The 16,545-nt window shown below is 35.5% G+C and overlaps 2 protein-coding genes and 1 long non-coding RNA gene across 8 annotated transcripts; 1 reads left to right on the plus strand and 2 right to left on the minus strand.

Moving 5' to 3' along the window:
* Positions 1-3,765: 3,765 nt before the first annotated feature.
* On the minus strand, positions 3,766-6,557 carry LOC117926135 (disease resistance protein RPM1-like). The gene has a single exon (XM_034845210.1). It carries the CDS (start codon positions 6,527-6,529, stop codon positions 3,785-3,787), a length of 2,745 nt encoding a protein of 914 aa, XP_034701101.1. The 5' UTR covers positions 6,530-6,557; the 3' UTR covers positions 3,766-3,784.
* Positions 6,558-7,863: 1,306 nt separating this feature from the next.
* Positions 7,864-12,519, minus strand: LOC117926262. Of its 6 annotated transcripts, none has more exons than XR_004653097.1 (4): positions 12,311-12,519; positions 10,533-10,632; positions 8,811-8,906; positions 7,864-8,432 (listed from the first exon to the last, which is right to left on the minus strand). XR_004653097.1 is itself a non-coding variant. In XM_034845347.1 (3 exons), exons 2-3 carry the CDS (start codon positions 8,850-8,852, stop codon positions 8,112-8,114), a joined length of 363 nt encoding a protein of 120 aa, XP_034701238.1. In that variant the 5' UTR covers positions 8,853-8,906; positions 12,311-12,519; the 3' UTR covers positions 7,864-8,111. The 6 variants fall into 6 exon arrangements, 1 of the variants encoding a protein (XP_034701238.1); XR_004653095.1 differs by having other exon boundaries at positions 8,811-10,393; XR_004653096.1 differs by having other exon boundaries at positions 10,521-10,632.
* A 2,006-nt stretch (positions 12,520-14,525) lies between these two features.
* LOC117926326 lies at positions 14,526-16,319 on the plus strand. The gene is made up of 2 exons (XR_004653109.1): positions 14,526-14,980; positions 15,173-16,319. It is a non-coding gene; the product is annotated as an uncharacterized LOC117926326 (long non-coding RNA).
* Positions 16,320-16,545: the final 226 nt, after the last annotated feature.

Here is a 16,545-nt window from a genome sequence, read left to right on the forward strand (position 1 = left end):
GTTTAACAATGATTTTAAAAAATATTTTTAATATTTAAAAATTTTTTAATATTGGAAACGTTTTATAAAATCATTATCATATGCATTTTTATAGAATTTATTATGAATATGTTATTTTTCAAATATAAATTACATTATGATATATTTGATATTTTATATGGAGAGGCTATGATGAAAGAATGTTCTTGTTATTATGATTTATTATAAGAAATATGAAGGGTACGCTTCTTGGGCCTTTTTCTTGGTAGCCAGACAAGGAAATGGAAAGGAAATTGATGACGTCAGGCTCATTCACTGTAGAGTGCTTGAAAAGAACTTTGACTTTAGATGGAGACTTTGGCCATATGCTTTGGACCTAACATTTTCTCATCAGCCTATGAAATTCATACATAAAACTGAAATCTTTGGATGACCCTTGCATTAAAAGAAACAAATTATTTAATTTAATTTTGTGGGTCCATGATTCAACCCATTTTTTTATAATTCTAGACCTCGATCATTGGCCTTTTAAGAGAATAAGAGCAAAAGGACAAAAGCTAGCCCACCTACCAATTTGGATCAACACCCTCATGAAAATCATGGGAAACATTTCATCCATTTTTCATTTCAATTCGAATAAAAACACCATCAAGTATTTTCAATAAAAGATTAATTCTATTATGTTGAATTTTTCTATTTTTGACAAAATAATGTTGATGTGTTAAAAGCACATTTAAACATATGAGATAAGTCATATATTATAAATAACGAGAATTTCTTTCTCTAACTGGAATGTCATAATTTTTATGGACGTTGTCCATTGCATTACTCTTCAATTGTCATTTCAATGTTTTATTCTTTGCAATGCCGAACCCAATTAGATTAATTTTGTGTCTTTGTGCTTTTGTTAATACCATGGAAGTTAGAGTTCAAAAGAAATATATTTATGTATTGAAAATTGTTAGGGTACCATATCCATCAAAATTTAAATATGGACCGTTGAATTTGTATAGTTAGACTTAAACCGTTGAATAATAACATAAATAAATAAAATTAAGATATAAAAGTATAAGCAAATCATATTAGATTATAAATAATGAGACTTGATAATATATATATATATGGTATCATCTAATTAACGGTGGTGCAATTTGTAAAAAGAGTGTATAGAGTATGTGTTTTAAAGTATTGAAGCTTGTTTCTTCAATCCCACATCGAAAAAAGAGAAACTTTTAATCTTATAGGCTTGTGGAGGTGAGGGGAGTCTTGTGCGTCTAAGGGGCTAATGGTATTTCGGGTAGCTGGGGCCAGAAACCTTTAATGCGCGATATCAGCCGATCAACCTGATAAGTAACATCTTCTATTTTTATTTGTTGTTTGCTTGTTTTGGGGTATTGGTCGAGTTTGCCTATTGACTAGGACCAAGTGACCAACACCTTTTTTATACTACCGTGAAAAGAACGGTACCGCAGATGGCTGTAGAATCGTAGATGGAACCTGACCTATTTTACATGAGTGAAATCCCCCATTGATGAACTACAGAGTGGTGGATGGTGGGCATGTGCCGGATCTGTAATTAATTCAGTGGGCATGTGCCGGATCTGTAAACAATTCTTTTGGGTTGCATTACTTGGAAGCCACTAGCATTGGTAAATGGGCTACTCTGCTATTTTGTATAGAGAATATTGTCATCGTCTTCTGTGAAACCCATCAATATTAATATATATATGTATATATGTATTTGACTCTCTCTTGATATTGTGCTATTGTTTAAGAGGGGTGAATAGGTATTTTTTTAGAATCATTTTGAGATGATACCTCATAAGTATTAAGAACTCATATTTTCTTTCAATCTCATCGACAAACAAAAAAAAAATAATAAACCAACACTTTCAAAATAAAATAATCAATACAATTCACATGCAGTTAATACTCTCAATTAATAAACCTTCAAACTTAACCTATCTACTTTCTTTTCGTGAATAATATTTGGAGTCCATAACAAACTTGATCTTGGTCTCTTTTTGAATTCACAAAGAAAAATTTTGGATAATACTTTTAAGTGTGATGAATATTAAAGTAGGGATAAAACTTATACTAAATCATCTATTTTGAAATAATTTTTTTCATTCAAAAGATGATTTTTAGCTTAACACCCATAAAATTTTCTTTCAGAAGTTGAGTTAGGAGAAACACAATAAGAATCTTGGCCCAGAATTGCTAACACAAAACGTTTACACATCAAATTTATTGTTTGGATATTTTAATTAATTTTGGATCAAAGATTTATAAGCTTTTGAATTATGTTTTGATTGTCAATTTGAGGTAATTATCAACTAGCTACATGATGGATTTGTTAGTCAAGGTCATTTATATGTTAGGCTCTTTGGTTTGACAACTTTGACATGTGAAATGATGGTAGTACCCTTAACCTTTGGGTTTGAAGTGTCATATATATAATATTTGTTAGGAAGTGTCTCAAATTTCTAATTAGTATAGATTTTTTTTTTATAAAAAATATTATACAGAATATTTCTAGGTTGGTATATTATTATAATATTAGACTTCCTTATAGAATAAGAAAGGTTGTTGGAAATATCTCTATAAATATTCTAAGTCATGAGGAGAAAAATTATGAGATGGAGATGGACCTATAGAGACAATATGAGGTGAATAGAGATGTGAGGAAGAAAGGGAGGCACTCTGTGGAACGAGAGGGCTCATAGTAGGGTATGGATACAAGGAGTGTATTTGGTTTATCCTCTATAATATTATCTATTGTATAGTAGAATCATTCTCTCTCATTCGTGGACGTAAACATGGTTGGTCGAACCACGTTAAAACCTCGTGTACTGTATGTGTGATTGTTTTATCTTTGTGTTCTTGAACTAACATTGTTGACATCAAAGCTTTCACTAACACTACAATATTAAGGGATTAGAGATACATAACCTTTTGAATTATGTTTTGATTATCAATTTGAGGTAGCTACATGATGAATTTATTAGTTGCGGTTATTCATGTGTTAAGCTCTTAGTTTTGACACGTGAAAATGATCATAGTATCCTTGATCTTTGAGTTTGAGTGTCACATATATAATATTAAGAATTTGTTTCTTGAAACAATGCGTGGTATCACAATTACTCTCATACAAACACAATGTATTTGTAATATCTTATAGAATTATAAATTAGGATTGATGAGAGGTTTTGATATCATTTTATAATGATCTACTCCTTAGGTAAATATTATCTGCTTTGAACTCAATGGACTTCTACAACTTTAAAACATCTTTATTCGTAAAGAGAAGTTCGTTACAAATATATGCTAAAAACCTTTTTCCTTATAAATTAATATGAAAACTCTAAGACTATGTTTGATTTTTGAAAATCTAAAAATAAAATAAAATAGAGAGGAAAAGTAAAAGAAAATAAAAAATAAATTTAAAGTCAATAAATTATTTTTATATACTATATTAAACTCATTTTATTTATTTTAACTCTTTTTATATGAAGATTAAATAATTTAAAAATATATAAATTTCTTATTAATTTAAATTATACTTGATTTTCTTTCTTATTTTCTTAATAAAATCGAATATGAAAATATCATTTTCTTTAACATTTTTTTTTTCTTTTCTTAATATTTTCCAAACCAAACATAAGTTAAATGTTTTGATACTGCCATGCCAAAAAATCAATAGATTTCTGTATTAGTAATTAATGAAGAGTGAAATGGTCATGTGGGTTGCTGCCTCTGATCAACAGAAGAGGTTTCTCAGAGAAATATAAGAAGAGTTAAACCATTAAAGTGTCTCAATTACCCAACTTTGATCTTCCATAAATACATGATTGATTGTAGGAATGTGTTGAACCTTTGATTGATCTTCACTAATATCACTTCTCAGCCTTCCTACAAGCTCTTCTGGCATTTCCTCCAAGTGCAGCTTCTGAAGGCCGGTAAGATATTCAATCCCCTCAGGAAGTACCTTCAAGGCCGGGCATCGAATCAGATACAGCTCCTGGATGCTTGGCAGTGCACCCTCCTCTACTCTTACACTATCCAATCGCCTGAGCTCCAGCAAATTCAGTTTGTTGAGCCTGGGAAACCATCCGATCCTGAAGTCCAGGACCTCCCCATCATAAGCCTTCTTGAGCTGAAGGAAAACCAGGTTGTACAGAGCATTGAGAGAAGAAATTATTTCTTGTTGCAGTTGAGACAAGCCCAGATGCAAGTGAGTGAGGTTTGCCAGTGATCCAAGCCAGTGAGGTAGGCCATCTAGTCTTCCCACCAGTGTTAGCTTTTGAAGAACCAATGGGGGCAGAGACAGAGCTGCCAGCTGAAGCTCTTCCCCATCAGCTGCCATTACACCTAGCCGGATAAGGCTTGTCATCTTCTGAACTGAAGCGCAGAGTCTTGGCCCATCAACTGCTCTCAAATTAGTGATCTCCAACCTTCTGAGTTCAGTCAGGTTCTGGATTTGCTTGATAAGCTGCTCCTCTGCCTCGATGCATACTAGTGTCTGCAAGCTCCGGGCATTCCATATTCCTGCAGGAGCCTGCATGCTTCTGAGAAGGCTGGGAGTTCTGGAACTCCCTTCATTGTTGTGATACATGTACAGATGTCGTAGTTTCAGTAGCTTTGATACTCCATTGGGAAGCCTCTCCATGTTGGTGTTCCGGACATCCAAGGTCTGTAGATTCTTGAGCCTTTCCAAAGGCTTAGGAAGCTCCCTCACCTTTGTCTCCCTCAGGTTTAAGTACCTCAAATTGAATAGGCCAAGCAGTGAGCTTGGCACAGTTTCAATGGAAACTCCCTGCAAATCAAGGACCCTCAGTAGTTTGAATTTGGCCAACACTTCATTCAGGGAGAATGGGGAGGAGACATCAGTCTCAAAGACGAAGAAAGAGCGGAGTCCACGTGACATTCTCCCGCTCAACCTGATGTTTTCACCTCTGTTGTAGACTGATAACCGGTGGATCTTCCTTTCTAGTCTTGCTTCTCTGCCATCAGATGCAGTGCAGAAATCCTCCTTCTCAGATGTTGTCATGGCCAGTTCACGCATGAGGTCGTGTACTCGGCATGTCTTCACCCTTCCTTCATCATTAGTCTCTGTAACTTGGACCATGCTTCGAAAAATCAGCTCTGTAAGGTACTCCTCTGCTATCTCCTCCATTGTCATACCTTTTCTTTCTGTGATGAACCCTTCTGCCACCCAAAGCCTGATCAGCTTCTTCCTCTTGATTGGATAACCATCAGGGAAAATGCAGCAGTATAAGAAACAGTGCTTTAGGTAGAAGGGTAAATCATTGAAACTCAACAACAATATGCTCTTCACTTGTTCAAGCATGGGATTGTGGCTCAGTTGCCAGTTGATGCTTTCATAAACCTTCTTCCATTCCGCAACTGTCTTGTTTCTGGAGCACATGAGCCCTCCAACAGCCACTATCGCAAGCGGCAGGCCTTCGCATTTCTTCATGATGGCACGAGCTAATGGTTCCAGTTCTTTGGGACAACTGCGACCCAGGTCATTCCAAAAGGCCTTCTTGCAGAAGAGAGCCCAAGCATCAGTATCTTGGAGGGGCTGAAGGCGATGAATTTGGTTTCCAATTCCTACAGAGGCAGCTACATTCTCATTCCTTGTTGTGAGGATAATTCTGCTTCCATTTCTATTATTAGGGAAGACACCTCTGATTTGACTCCAAAGATCTATGCTCCATACATCATCTAAGACGACAACATACCTTTTTGGATGCAAATAGTCTATGAGCATTCGCACAAGCTGCATGTAGTTCATTGACCCCAAGTTGCTTGGAACCATCACTTGCTTGATCTCAAGAAACTCTTTGATCATGCTTCTTAATAGCTCCCCACTTCCATTTGTTTGGGAAACTGATATCCATGCCCAACAGTCAAAGTCTCGCTTAACCTTTTCGTAGACTTTAGTGACCAGAGTAGTCTTGCCTAAACCACCCATTCCCACAATGGAGAAAATGGTCCTGTGTGGTTCATCTTCTTCCAACCATTCAAGCATTTTCTGTGTGTTTTCCTCCATCCCTACTAACTCATCTTCATCAGCAAAGATGGGTAATTCTCCCCACCTTTCACAGGCTGCACCTAGTCTTCTTCCTTCATTGATCTCATCAAAACCATACCTCTTGCTTCTCTCTGAAACTTCATGAACCTTTGCCTTAAGCTTCTGCAGCTTTGAAGAGATTTGGTGCCTTGCAGTCATGTCCTTGGGCAGGTTGACAACACCTTGGACAAAACCCTTGAGCCCATCCCCATGCCAACACCTTTCTTTGTGATGTAGGAACTCATCAACGATATCCTCAATTTCATATGCAACTTCCCTCACTTGCCTGACCCATGTTTCCACTGATTCACTCCTTTCCTTTCTTCTCTCTGCATCTCTTAAGAAGGATCTCATGCTCTCTAATTCAAGCTTAATCTCATCAATTTCACCTTGTGCTTCTCCCAGTAATGAGGCTTTTTGCACTAGGATGGTTGTTAGTTTCTCTAGTAAGAAGTTCACAGCACCATCTGCCATTTTTGCTCTGCAACAATTCTAAAACCCCCCTCCCTCTCTCCCTCCCTCCTCCTCCTCCATCTCCCTTTTTCCTATTTTATTTTTCCTTTTTGATATATCTATTTCCATGAGGAAGGTGAGAAGAAGCTTCAATACATAGAAGACTTAGAAGACTTAGAAGACTTGAATATTTTTGTGGGGTGAAGAAAATTAGCATAGGAAGGCACTCACTGATCTATGGTGGTTTGTTCCTCCTATCCTATGATCACAAATCAGAGGGTAAAATCCCTTCTTGTGGGCCCATTATATCTAATATATATTGGTTATTCTTGTAGAATAGTTGGTACACATTGGGTATATCTGTTATATTCTCTTCCATTATAGATAGATTAAAACTACATAGAAATGAGTCCAAACTAAACTCTTTCCCCAACCCAAAATTGACAATTTATCTGTCTAAATTACCAAATCTGCTGCAAGTCTTATGATATTGAAACCCCAAATTACAAAATTTTCCATTCTTAAGCTGAGATTTTTGGTCCAAAATCCCACTTAAAAATTGTGATTTAATCTATCAGTTGCCTTATCTTGCTTTCCTACTTAAGAGTGTGGAACCAAAATGATGTTTATGACCAAAAAATTATTATATATAGGAATCATTTCAAGCTTATTATCAAAATAGTCCTCTTGATGTCATGTGGAGCCACCTGAAGTTTTTCACTTTTTATTTTAATTAACAAGAACCAACATCAATTCCAATTCAAAAACCGCATTTTGAAAATATTTCACTTTAAAGAAGAAAAAAAATACCACCATGGCATCTGCATGACCACAAAGGGCTAACAAACACATGTTTACTCGGATTTAATATTATTTGCCAAAAAAAAGGCCATTTTGACCCAAAATTCTTCCTACCATCTGCTTTGTCAGATGCCACATTTGACCTACTGTTCCCACCCAACATTCAGCAGTTGCAACTTCACTGTCCTTTCCCCATTAGAACCAGTCAATGGCTGACTCCCACTCCGCGTTAGAGCCGCGGAAACATCCCTAGACTGAATTCATAGAACCTCATTGTCATACCCACCAACTTAGCCTTCAAAGACCTTGAAGGGTCCGCCTACAAGGCTACAAGGGGCTGGAAAATGGGATTCCCTTAAAGAGTCCAGGCAGCAGTATGTCCTTTTATGGCTTTTCTGAAATGCCAAATCTATAGTCAAGTGCAGATTCTAAAAGAAAAAGCAAGTTCCTGATTCCCACCATTTTTTTTTTTTTTTCCTCAAAGAAAGAGTATATCTAAGGGTTTCACTTGAATTTGTATGTATGAAAACATAAAAATGAGAAAAATCAAGGGCTGGAAAAATAATCCATAGAACCTAGTTTCCTCCAAGATGATCTTTACAGTTGTCTAAACATTTACAGACAAAAAGGGTTGTGGCAAAAACATGCTCTCTCCCCATTCCATATTCACATTTAAGTAAAGGAGACCAAGTGTTTGCATACAAAATTCACTGAGCCCATATATACTATATATGCACTTCTAACTTCTATGTTATCTACACTTCCCTGTCAAATTTCCCCTTGTGGGTAGCAGGATGATTTCTCAAATTTCTATGCCAAAAAAGGAGCAAATGTATATGTACCCTAGCATTTTCAATTTCTTCAAAGGCTTTTCAGTATCATTCACATCAGCATGCTTTCTTGCCATGTTGCCATTGACTTCTGATAGTCCAGAGCAAGCCAAAAGGCCTCTGTACCAAACAATGTTGGTTGCAATGGCATAAACGGTAGTTTCCTTTTTGGGGGCTAAAGTCTTCTCTCTCTCAACAACCAAAACCTGCCCACAGCTTTCATCTTCTACTGCAGTGTTCCTAAGCTTCTGAACCACAACATCCTTGTCATGGTTGATGTTGTCTGTAACTACCTGCACAGTTCAAAGTCCACGACCAGTCAATTTTAACTTGGTTTTATGGGCAAGACATGACCACTAGTTCATCAGTTTAAACTTGATTTTTTTTGTCATACTTCAAGAGGCAAACTGCTCATTTACAAGGCAAAATATTGGGATCATATATAGTAATGAGGGAAATTTTTTATACTCTCATTTTGAACTAAAAATACAAGTAAATAACATTCATTAGTATGTTGATGTAGACTGTGGCCAACTTCTCAAGTAAAAACCTCTCATACTATCACAATTAATGATCCTTGTTACTCTTAATTAGCTTGCTACTATCCTCGAAATAAATAGAGAAGAAAAACTTAAGGGCAAGTGGGAAATGTGAACAACCCAAATTCTCACCTGAAAGTTGACTGGGAAGTGGGAACTTACACCCACAACCATCACTAAAATTCAGCGTCAGGACCATTTTAAAAGGGTCTAGGTCTAACCATTTCCCTGGTAAATAGAGAAAAGGGGAAGGAAAAAAAAGTTAGGAAAGAAGAACAGAGTTACAGAAATGCTAAAGATCATGATATATGTTATGGACCCAAATCCTATAAACTTAAGTTTTTAATAAAATTGGTAGTTTAACATGATATTAAAGCCTCGTCTGGTAGGAGGTCATATGTTCAAGCCTCATCATATAATATTTATTTTCCCAAATTTATCGAGCCCAAAGGGGTTTTTGTTTACCTACAAGGCTGTATTTCTCTCCACATGAAGAAGGGTGTTAAAGAACATAATATAGATTGTGGACTCAAAACCTACAAACTTAAACTTTTAGGAAAATTGGTAGTTCAACAATATTAAGACAAAACAAGTTGCAACTTTGATGAGGAGTTGTCCAACCTGCCATCTAATCCCCATTTCTGTAATCACCTAAACTTAAATTTGATTATCAACATGTCATCTCTTACCATTATTATCTAAGCTCATAGAATTCTTTTAAAACAGCCAGAAAATATCAATTCATGAGACAATTTCTAAAAATGAATGGATAACATCAGAAAATTATTCGGCATATTAGCATTTCAGTGCGTCTAATGAGGACTTGCAATGGTGGATAGCATCAGTGTCTACACAATGAGTGCATAGTATCAAAGGTAACAAATACATAAACCCAGGCCTTGCAACTAAACATCTAAACAGTAAGAAAAATTTGTAAACCCAACCCCATCTATTGCACTATTTATATAAATGAAAATGCCCTTTCAGCACAAAGGGTTGCTTTTGTAAAACAGCTGTTTTAAGATCAGGCCTATCTGAGAAGGACACCTATATTGCAAATGCAACAGGAGGATTAAAATCAAAAGTAATTAAGGTTCTCCATCAAGGAAGAAGATAGAAAGGGGATAATATTATCATGAGATGATAAACAGTTAGGAACCATGTAACGAAGACTTTCAAAGAAGAAAACACCTATGCTAATAACCAGATAAGATATTTAAGACCTTTTCCACGATGCCATAGCACTGGAGCTTTCTGTCCATGAACACTAGCTACCCTGAGGGTCCATTTCATATATCTACTCTCTGAATCGTAAATGAAATGCCACAATCTCAAGCAGGTATTAAAAAATTCAGTCAAATTTTGGGTTAATATGGTTCAAGTCACACAACATGGTGGAAAATGGAAATATATTGAAAAGGATATTAATAGAAAAAATTATTTTCCTATACTAAAACAGGTGGTGATCCTGCCTCTCAAGCATGGTTAAATGTTTGGGAATTATATGGCAATGGAAATATCTCTGAGTTTGTAAAGTAATAAAACGATAAATTAACAATTTTATATTAATAAAAAAAAATTATTTTCCTCAGAAAAAAGGTCAAATATAGGGTGTATGATTCATCAAATGCCACCAATCTTTGTACCTTGATGATAAAAAGGTTGGGCCAACCAGTAAGTGGCTGCATATTAACAAACACGTTTTATATTGATCACTATATTAAAAAACAAGGATAGAAGTTAGCAAAATATACCCAACATCCTGGAGAACTGAGTAAGACTGATATGGAAAAGATCAACTTGAACATATGGAGGAATTCACAGATTAAGATAGTGCATTACCCCTGCAATTACCTGTTTTTTGCTCAAGTCAATCGCTCAAGTCTTGGCAAAAGTGGCCAACTTCGTTCCAACATGTCTGATATGCATGTTGATAAGTTATCACGTGCAAGCTCTACACAGATCAATAAACACAACCCATTTTCTTACTTTAAGACACCACCAATATCTAAACCACCTAAAACTCGTGAAAATAATGAATTGCTGTAATATGATGCTCGATATGTGTGATAGCCATGTAGATACTCTTATTCATTCAGCATTCTGGCTTCAATATTTCAATTTTCAACAGAAAGAATTGTGTCGAGATCTTAAAATCTCAGCCCTACAAAAACAAGACTCCCAAAATTCGAAAGAATCCAAAGCAGATATTTTGATAAACATATATTCCATATGTTTAATTGATATATGCTCAATGTATCAGTGCCTTGACAAAATTCCTTGCACTAATAAATTGATATAATTTAAAGTTTGCAATTGATTCAAAATAATAAGCAATTATTTACAAGACATGACGACCACTAATCATTTCAACCACCATGCATTTACAATTTTAAATAATCAAATGGAAAAGCAAAAAACTATGACTAATCTGCAATGAAAATCTAAACCAACACTCTCATCAAAGATGATGTACATTTATCATTAATTTCATAAACCACAACTATAGGGTGAAGAGACAACTTCAAACTCCTTCCACCCCTACTAATAGAGGTAACTACTCATTCAAATGTTTTGTGAATCACACAATTTGTTTGGTAAAATCCATGCTCCACAGAGCGTATTCCTATTGAGATCAGAGAAAAAAGGACCAGATTATGCTGACTAAGACTGCCTTAAGCAGAACCAATGAATTGCTCACCAATGATGAAGACCTTAACACTTCTTCAAAATGAATAAACCAAGCAAATCTCCACTGTGCTTAGCCATGCCATTAAAACAATGTAGGAAGTCAATTAGATAGCATGGACAGCTATGCTCACCAGGAAAACAAATGAATTGCTCCCTCTCATCAGCATGGTGTAGAATACCTCAATAGACACTCTTTTGATAAAATTCTCATATGAAATTACCTAATTTATGGCAAACATCCAAAAGAAATCCACTGAAACAGTTAGAGCTTGCTTGGCAGTGATTATAGGACTTTCTAGCCTTTTTAGCACTTGAAAAAAACTCTTTTTGATAAAAAAATTTCAAGTGCTAGAAAGTTCCTAGAATCACTCCTAAACATATTTTTATTATCCCTCAATACACACGCATTTAGAACTAGGCCAACTATGTTTTGTGGGCTTCATAAAACTATAAAAGTAGACCCCTTAAACATTTTTTTTCTCTATGTTCCAACCATTATCTCCACCGCCAGCATTGTTGCGCCCCACATTCTTTGCCTTGTCCCAAGTTTATGAACCCCAACATAAAATAACATTCACATTACTCACTTCCTTTAACCCTAATCCCTAACCAAAATCAACACACTAACTTCATAAAATTCACTTTATGAATGACTAGATCATCAGCCTCCATAGAAGACCCGCCTTTCAATTCCTTTTACCCAAGAACGTTTATACACCACCCACAGAAAGAAACACCTCTCACCCACCAAAAATAGTTCGACAGAGAGCAAAAAAGCAGATTTTTCCGCCCAGCAAAACATGTATTCCAAGTAATTCACATGGGTTTTGCAATCATAAGGTAAGAGAGTGTGAGTGTGCATATTTGAATGAGAACTGCCCAAAAGGAAAACAAAATTCACAAAGAAAAAAAGACAAACGACAGAGAGAGATGGGTCTTACTTTTTCTTGCAAAACATGGGGTGGGTCGAAAATCTCAGACATTCCAACAGTGCCCACGTCTTCTTTGTAGGAAAGCTTCTGTGCATAACCCAACGACATGTTTGTGGGTTTGTGAGTTTTCTGTATCTGAGGGTTCCTCTCTTTCCCTTCTCTACAAACTCTTCACCAACAGATGGAACCAGAGAATGGGTGAAACAAAAGGGAGAGCAAAAGACCCTGCACTTAGTGAGCTTTGATAATATTTTGAAAAAAATATGCTTATTCTTTTCTTATAAAAACAATTTTTTTAAAAACTTATATATAAATATTTAAAATAATTAAAAACATTTATATTAAAAATAGATTATTTTTAAAAAAAACATAAAAAAAAGGTTAAATTCATAAATATCATATTATTTCATCCATTTTAACTAATTAATTATATATTAAAAATAAAACAATTCAATAGTTTTCATTCAAGCCATTCTCCTCAAAAGCCTTTCAAAAAAATAAGCAAATAAAAATTAAAATAAAATAAAAAATACTTAAAAAAAAATTAAGATTAAGAAAACTTCTTAAGGGTATTCATATATTAAAGATTCCTTAAGACTTTATGATGTAAGGTAGAATAGGTGCATCGCATTTTAATGCACTTCGTTTGTTTTTAAGGCACCCTACACTCATCCAAAATAATCTTAATTCTTTTTTTTTTTAAAGGTTAGATAAAAATTGATTGGGGGAAAAAATAGGAGCATAACTTACCAAAATATGAGTAGAAAGGTACATTTGGTAGTGATTTCAATAAATATTTTTAGTCTTTATATTACTTAAAAAATAAAAAAATTTAAATGTTAAAAATGTTATAAACACTTTTTAGAATTACTATAAAACGAACTTTAAGAATAAGAAGATTAATGAATTCTTGGATTTGGTTTTGGATGTCGAGATAATGGACATATGTTGGAATTGCAGCCACCCATTATAAAGCATTCTTGGCATTTTTTTTTTCATTACTCACTTTTAACTTTTTTTTTTTATTATTATTATTACTTATCTTGCTATATAAAATTTATTAAAATTAACTAATACCCAATTCCCAACTCACTTTCTCTGAGTGTACACTTTTGAAAGATTAGTCACACTTGACAACTTTTAACATGTCATATTAACTTTTATTTTAAATTGATAGTTTTATTGAATAGATTTTTTTTTAATCATTTTTATTAATTTAATAAATACTACATGCTTTTATTTGGCTCATTCTCTCGATCTTCCAACTGCAATCACAAGGTTCCAAGTTACAACCATTTTTGTCTTTATTACACATAAAATATCCATTTCATATTGTTTTTTTTTTCTTTTTTGTAAAAAATATCCATCTGATAAGATTTGAGGGTGTTGTTTAAGTGGGGTTAGTTACTTTGGAAATAATCGTAAAGTATTAATTGAAACCATAATCCAAGACTTGAATTGATGTCTAGAAGTTAGCGAAACTCCAACTATGGTTCAAATTTGAAGAGAGTGGAGCTAGGCCTTAGTTTGGGCAAATTCAAAGAATATGCTTGATTCTTATAAATTTTGAAAGAAAGAAAAAAAAATATAGAAATAAGAAATTAAGGAATTAAATTTTTTTTTCTTTAGTTGTTTATATAAAAACAAAAATCAGGGGAAAAAAATAATTTAGGAATACACTTTATCCATGTTTTAGTTACCTTTTTATAAAGAATTGCATACCCTTAATTTTGTTTTTATCACACACATTCTTATTATTATTTTTCCTCTCATCCTGCTCTTTTTAAGAGCACGTTTAAAATCATTTTACTTAATTTTTCATCATCTCTTAATGGTTTGTGTCTATTCAGCTCATTATTGATATTTAAGTTATATTTTAGAGACCATAGAGAACTATTTTGGGTCGAATACGATTATTGGAGGTATCTTAGGATCAGTTTTTTTTTTTTAAATTTAAGTGTTTTTAAAGCTTTTGAAGTTCTTTTGGGCAGCTTGGTAGGGATGAGGATGCGGTCGCCCTCCTGAGCGTCCTTTCCTCTGTTTGTTTTTGGCCAAGAGCCTTTTTCCCCATCTTTTTTTTTTTTTTTTTGGGAAAGGTAAGGTCCTGAGGGGGAATCTCTGTTGGGAAGTGGGCTGCAAGAGACACGTAGCAAGGGACACTTTTGTCTTGGCATGGTGTGGTGGTTAGGATTTCTAGCTGAGAGGTTTTTTGTTTTTTTGTTCGGCAGAGGAGTGGATTCTGATTTGAGGCTATGAGAAGAGCTAGAGAGAGAGAGAGAATGGGGGATTCTCATTTTGGACTGTGAGAAAAAAAGAGGAGTAGAGAGAAAAGGGAGGTATTTTTAGCGATGAGGTTTGTCCAGAGAGGAGGATCTAGGCAGAGCAGAGGAAGAAAACTGAGAAGAGGGAAAGTTTAGAGAGCAGAGGCGTGAGCGGTTTGAGAGAGTTTTTGGAGAGAAGCCAAAGCTGTTTTCAGGAAGAATGAGCTGATCGAAGGAGGAAGAAAAGAGTGCTGGAAGACAGACAAATTGTTACCGTAGAGGAAAGCTAGAGCAGGGAACGTTAGTTTGAGATAAGGATAAGAGAAAGCAAGAAAAGCTGTGACAAAAGAGAGTTGGAGCAGAGTTAGGTAGTGCGGGGAAGCTAGACAAAAATCTTGCTCGAGAGGACGCTTCCTAGGTAAGGTCTCTATGAACTTCACATTTCCTCATTTTCACTTTATTCTTTTACATTTTTCTGCAGATTCTTAGGTGTTATTTTATTGATTCGTTTGGACATTAAGGATTATTGGTCTGTTTTGCTGAATCTATTTGTTTGCATACATGCTCTGTTTGATTTTATCTTGGTTTCCTTGACTCCTCCTGTATGTAGTTGATGCATGGCTTCATCCTTGGACTTGACATATAAGAATCATGCTTGTGTTCTTTGTTAATCCCACCTGTTCTTTGCCCATGGATGTCACCTGAAATGAGGCTTTCTACATTCATTTTTTACTTGATTTCCTTTTGCTATTTCTTCCGTTCTTGTCCTGTTTTTTTTTTTTTTTTTCTTATTCCCATGTTTCTGGTAAGTTCGTGGTGTTGAGTACCTCATTTGGGTTGACCATTTTGATTGAGGTGCTTTTGAGAGAGCCCCATACGAGCCACCTTACATACCGTTAGAAATTTCTGGATGTCTGTAAGCCGTATGGACCACACTGAAACGCCTAGAGATGCAATGGAGGAGTACAATTGAGGATGAGGAAATTTCTACTCGATGCTGGATATGGGTGAGGCAACCATGTAGAATGGGGTACTGCAGACTATGAATCTTCCTCGGTGGGCATGGGTGGTTTAATTTTCCTCGTGCACTATGGTCACAGTATTTGTAAGCCTTCAAGGTGGTCAGAATGTTGACTTTCTTGATCCTGTGCATATGTCACGCACCAAATTCTGTTTACAAGGCCTAGTTACAAGATGGCGTCTAGAAGATGTATGCACGGATAATCTCTCGGATAGGCTTCACATAAGTCAAGGCTCATGGAATGCAGAATATCTGGGTTTGTTTCATTAATGAGCCCAGGTGATAACACTTGGCATGCTGACTTGATTCAGTAGAATGATGGAAAGGCCAGTCTTTGTGAGAGATTATTGCATAGAATATGAAGACTCCTTGATATTTAGATATGGTGGCAATTTGTATTTCACAGTGCAAGCTTTTGATTGAAGTTCACAAGGGAAAGAAGCTGCGTCTCATGCTAAATGCAGCCAAATCCCGGGAGATCAGCCCACCTCTTCAAGGAGAAGCAGGCCTATTGACATGCAGTAGGAACCAACAGTAAGTTCCAATACAGAAAACCCACTCTTGAATTGGCACATGCTGGCCCAGTTCAAAACCGTCCTTGTCCCACGGTTAGAATTGCATCACTCCCAGCACCTGTCCTACCTCCGGCCCAAATTTTGCATGGCCATGCGTAGCCACCTTGGTTACATGCTCCTCGAACATCCCTTCCATGGCCAAACTTCAAGTTGGTTATTTGTTTATAGATAAAGCCAAGCCAACAGAAGGTGAGCAAACAAGCTACTTGCTCTGAATTGAATGACTAGATTACAGAGGTTCTAAGACTCCTTGTTTGTGACCAAGAAGAATAAGTTCTGGAAGACAACCTGTTGGGTAGTTCAATGATATCGGGAACTTAAGGTCCATAAGGACGTGATTGGGTTATACAATCAAATAAGAAAGATTCAGGCCCAAGTGAACTAGCC

The sequence above is a fragment of the Vitis riparia genome, chromosome 12 (genome assembly GCF_004353265.1).
Source record: "Vitis riparia cultivar Riparia Gloire de Montpellier isolate 1030 chromosome 12, EGFV_Vit.rip_1.0, whole genome shotgun sequence".
In the NCBI taxonomy this organism is placed as follows: Eukaryota; Viridiplantae; Streptophyta; class Magnoliopsida; order Vitales; family Vitaceae; genus Vitis; species Vitis riparia.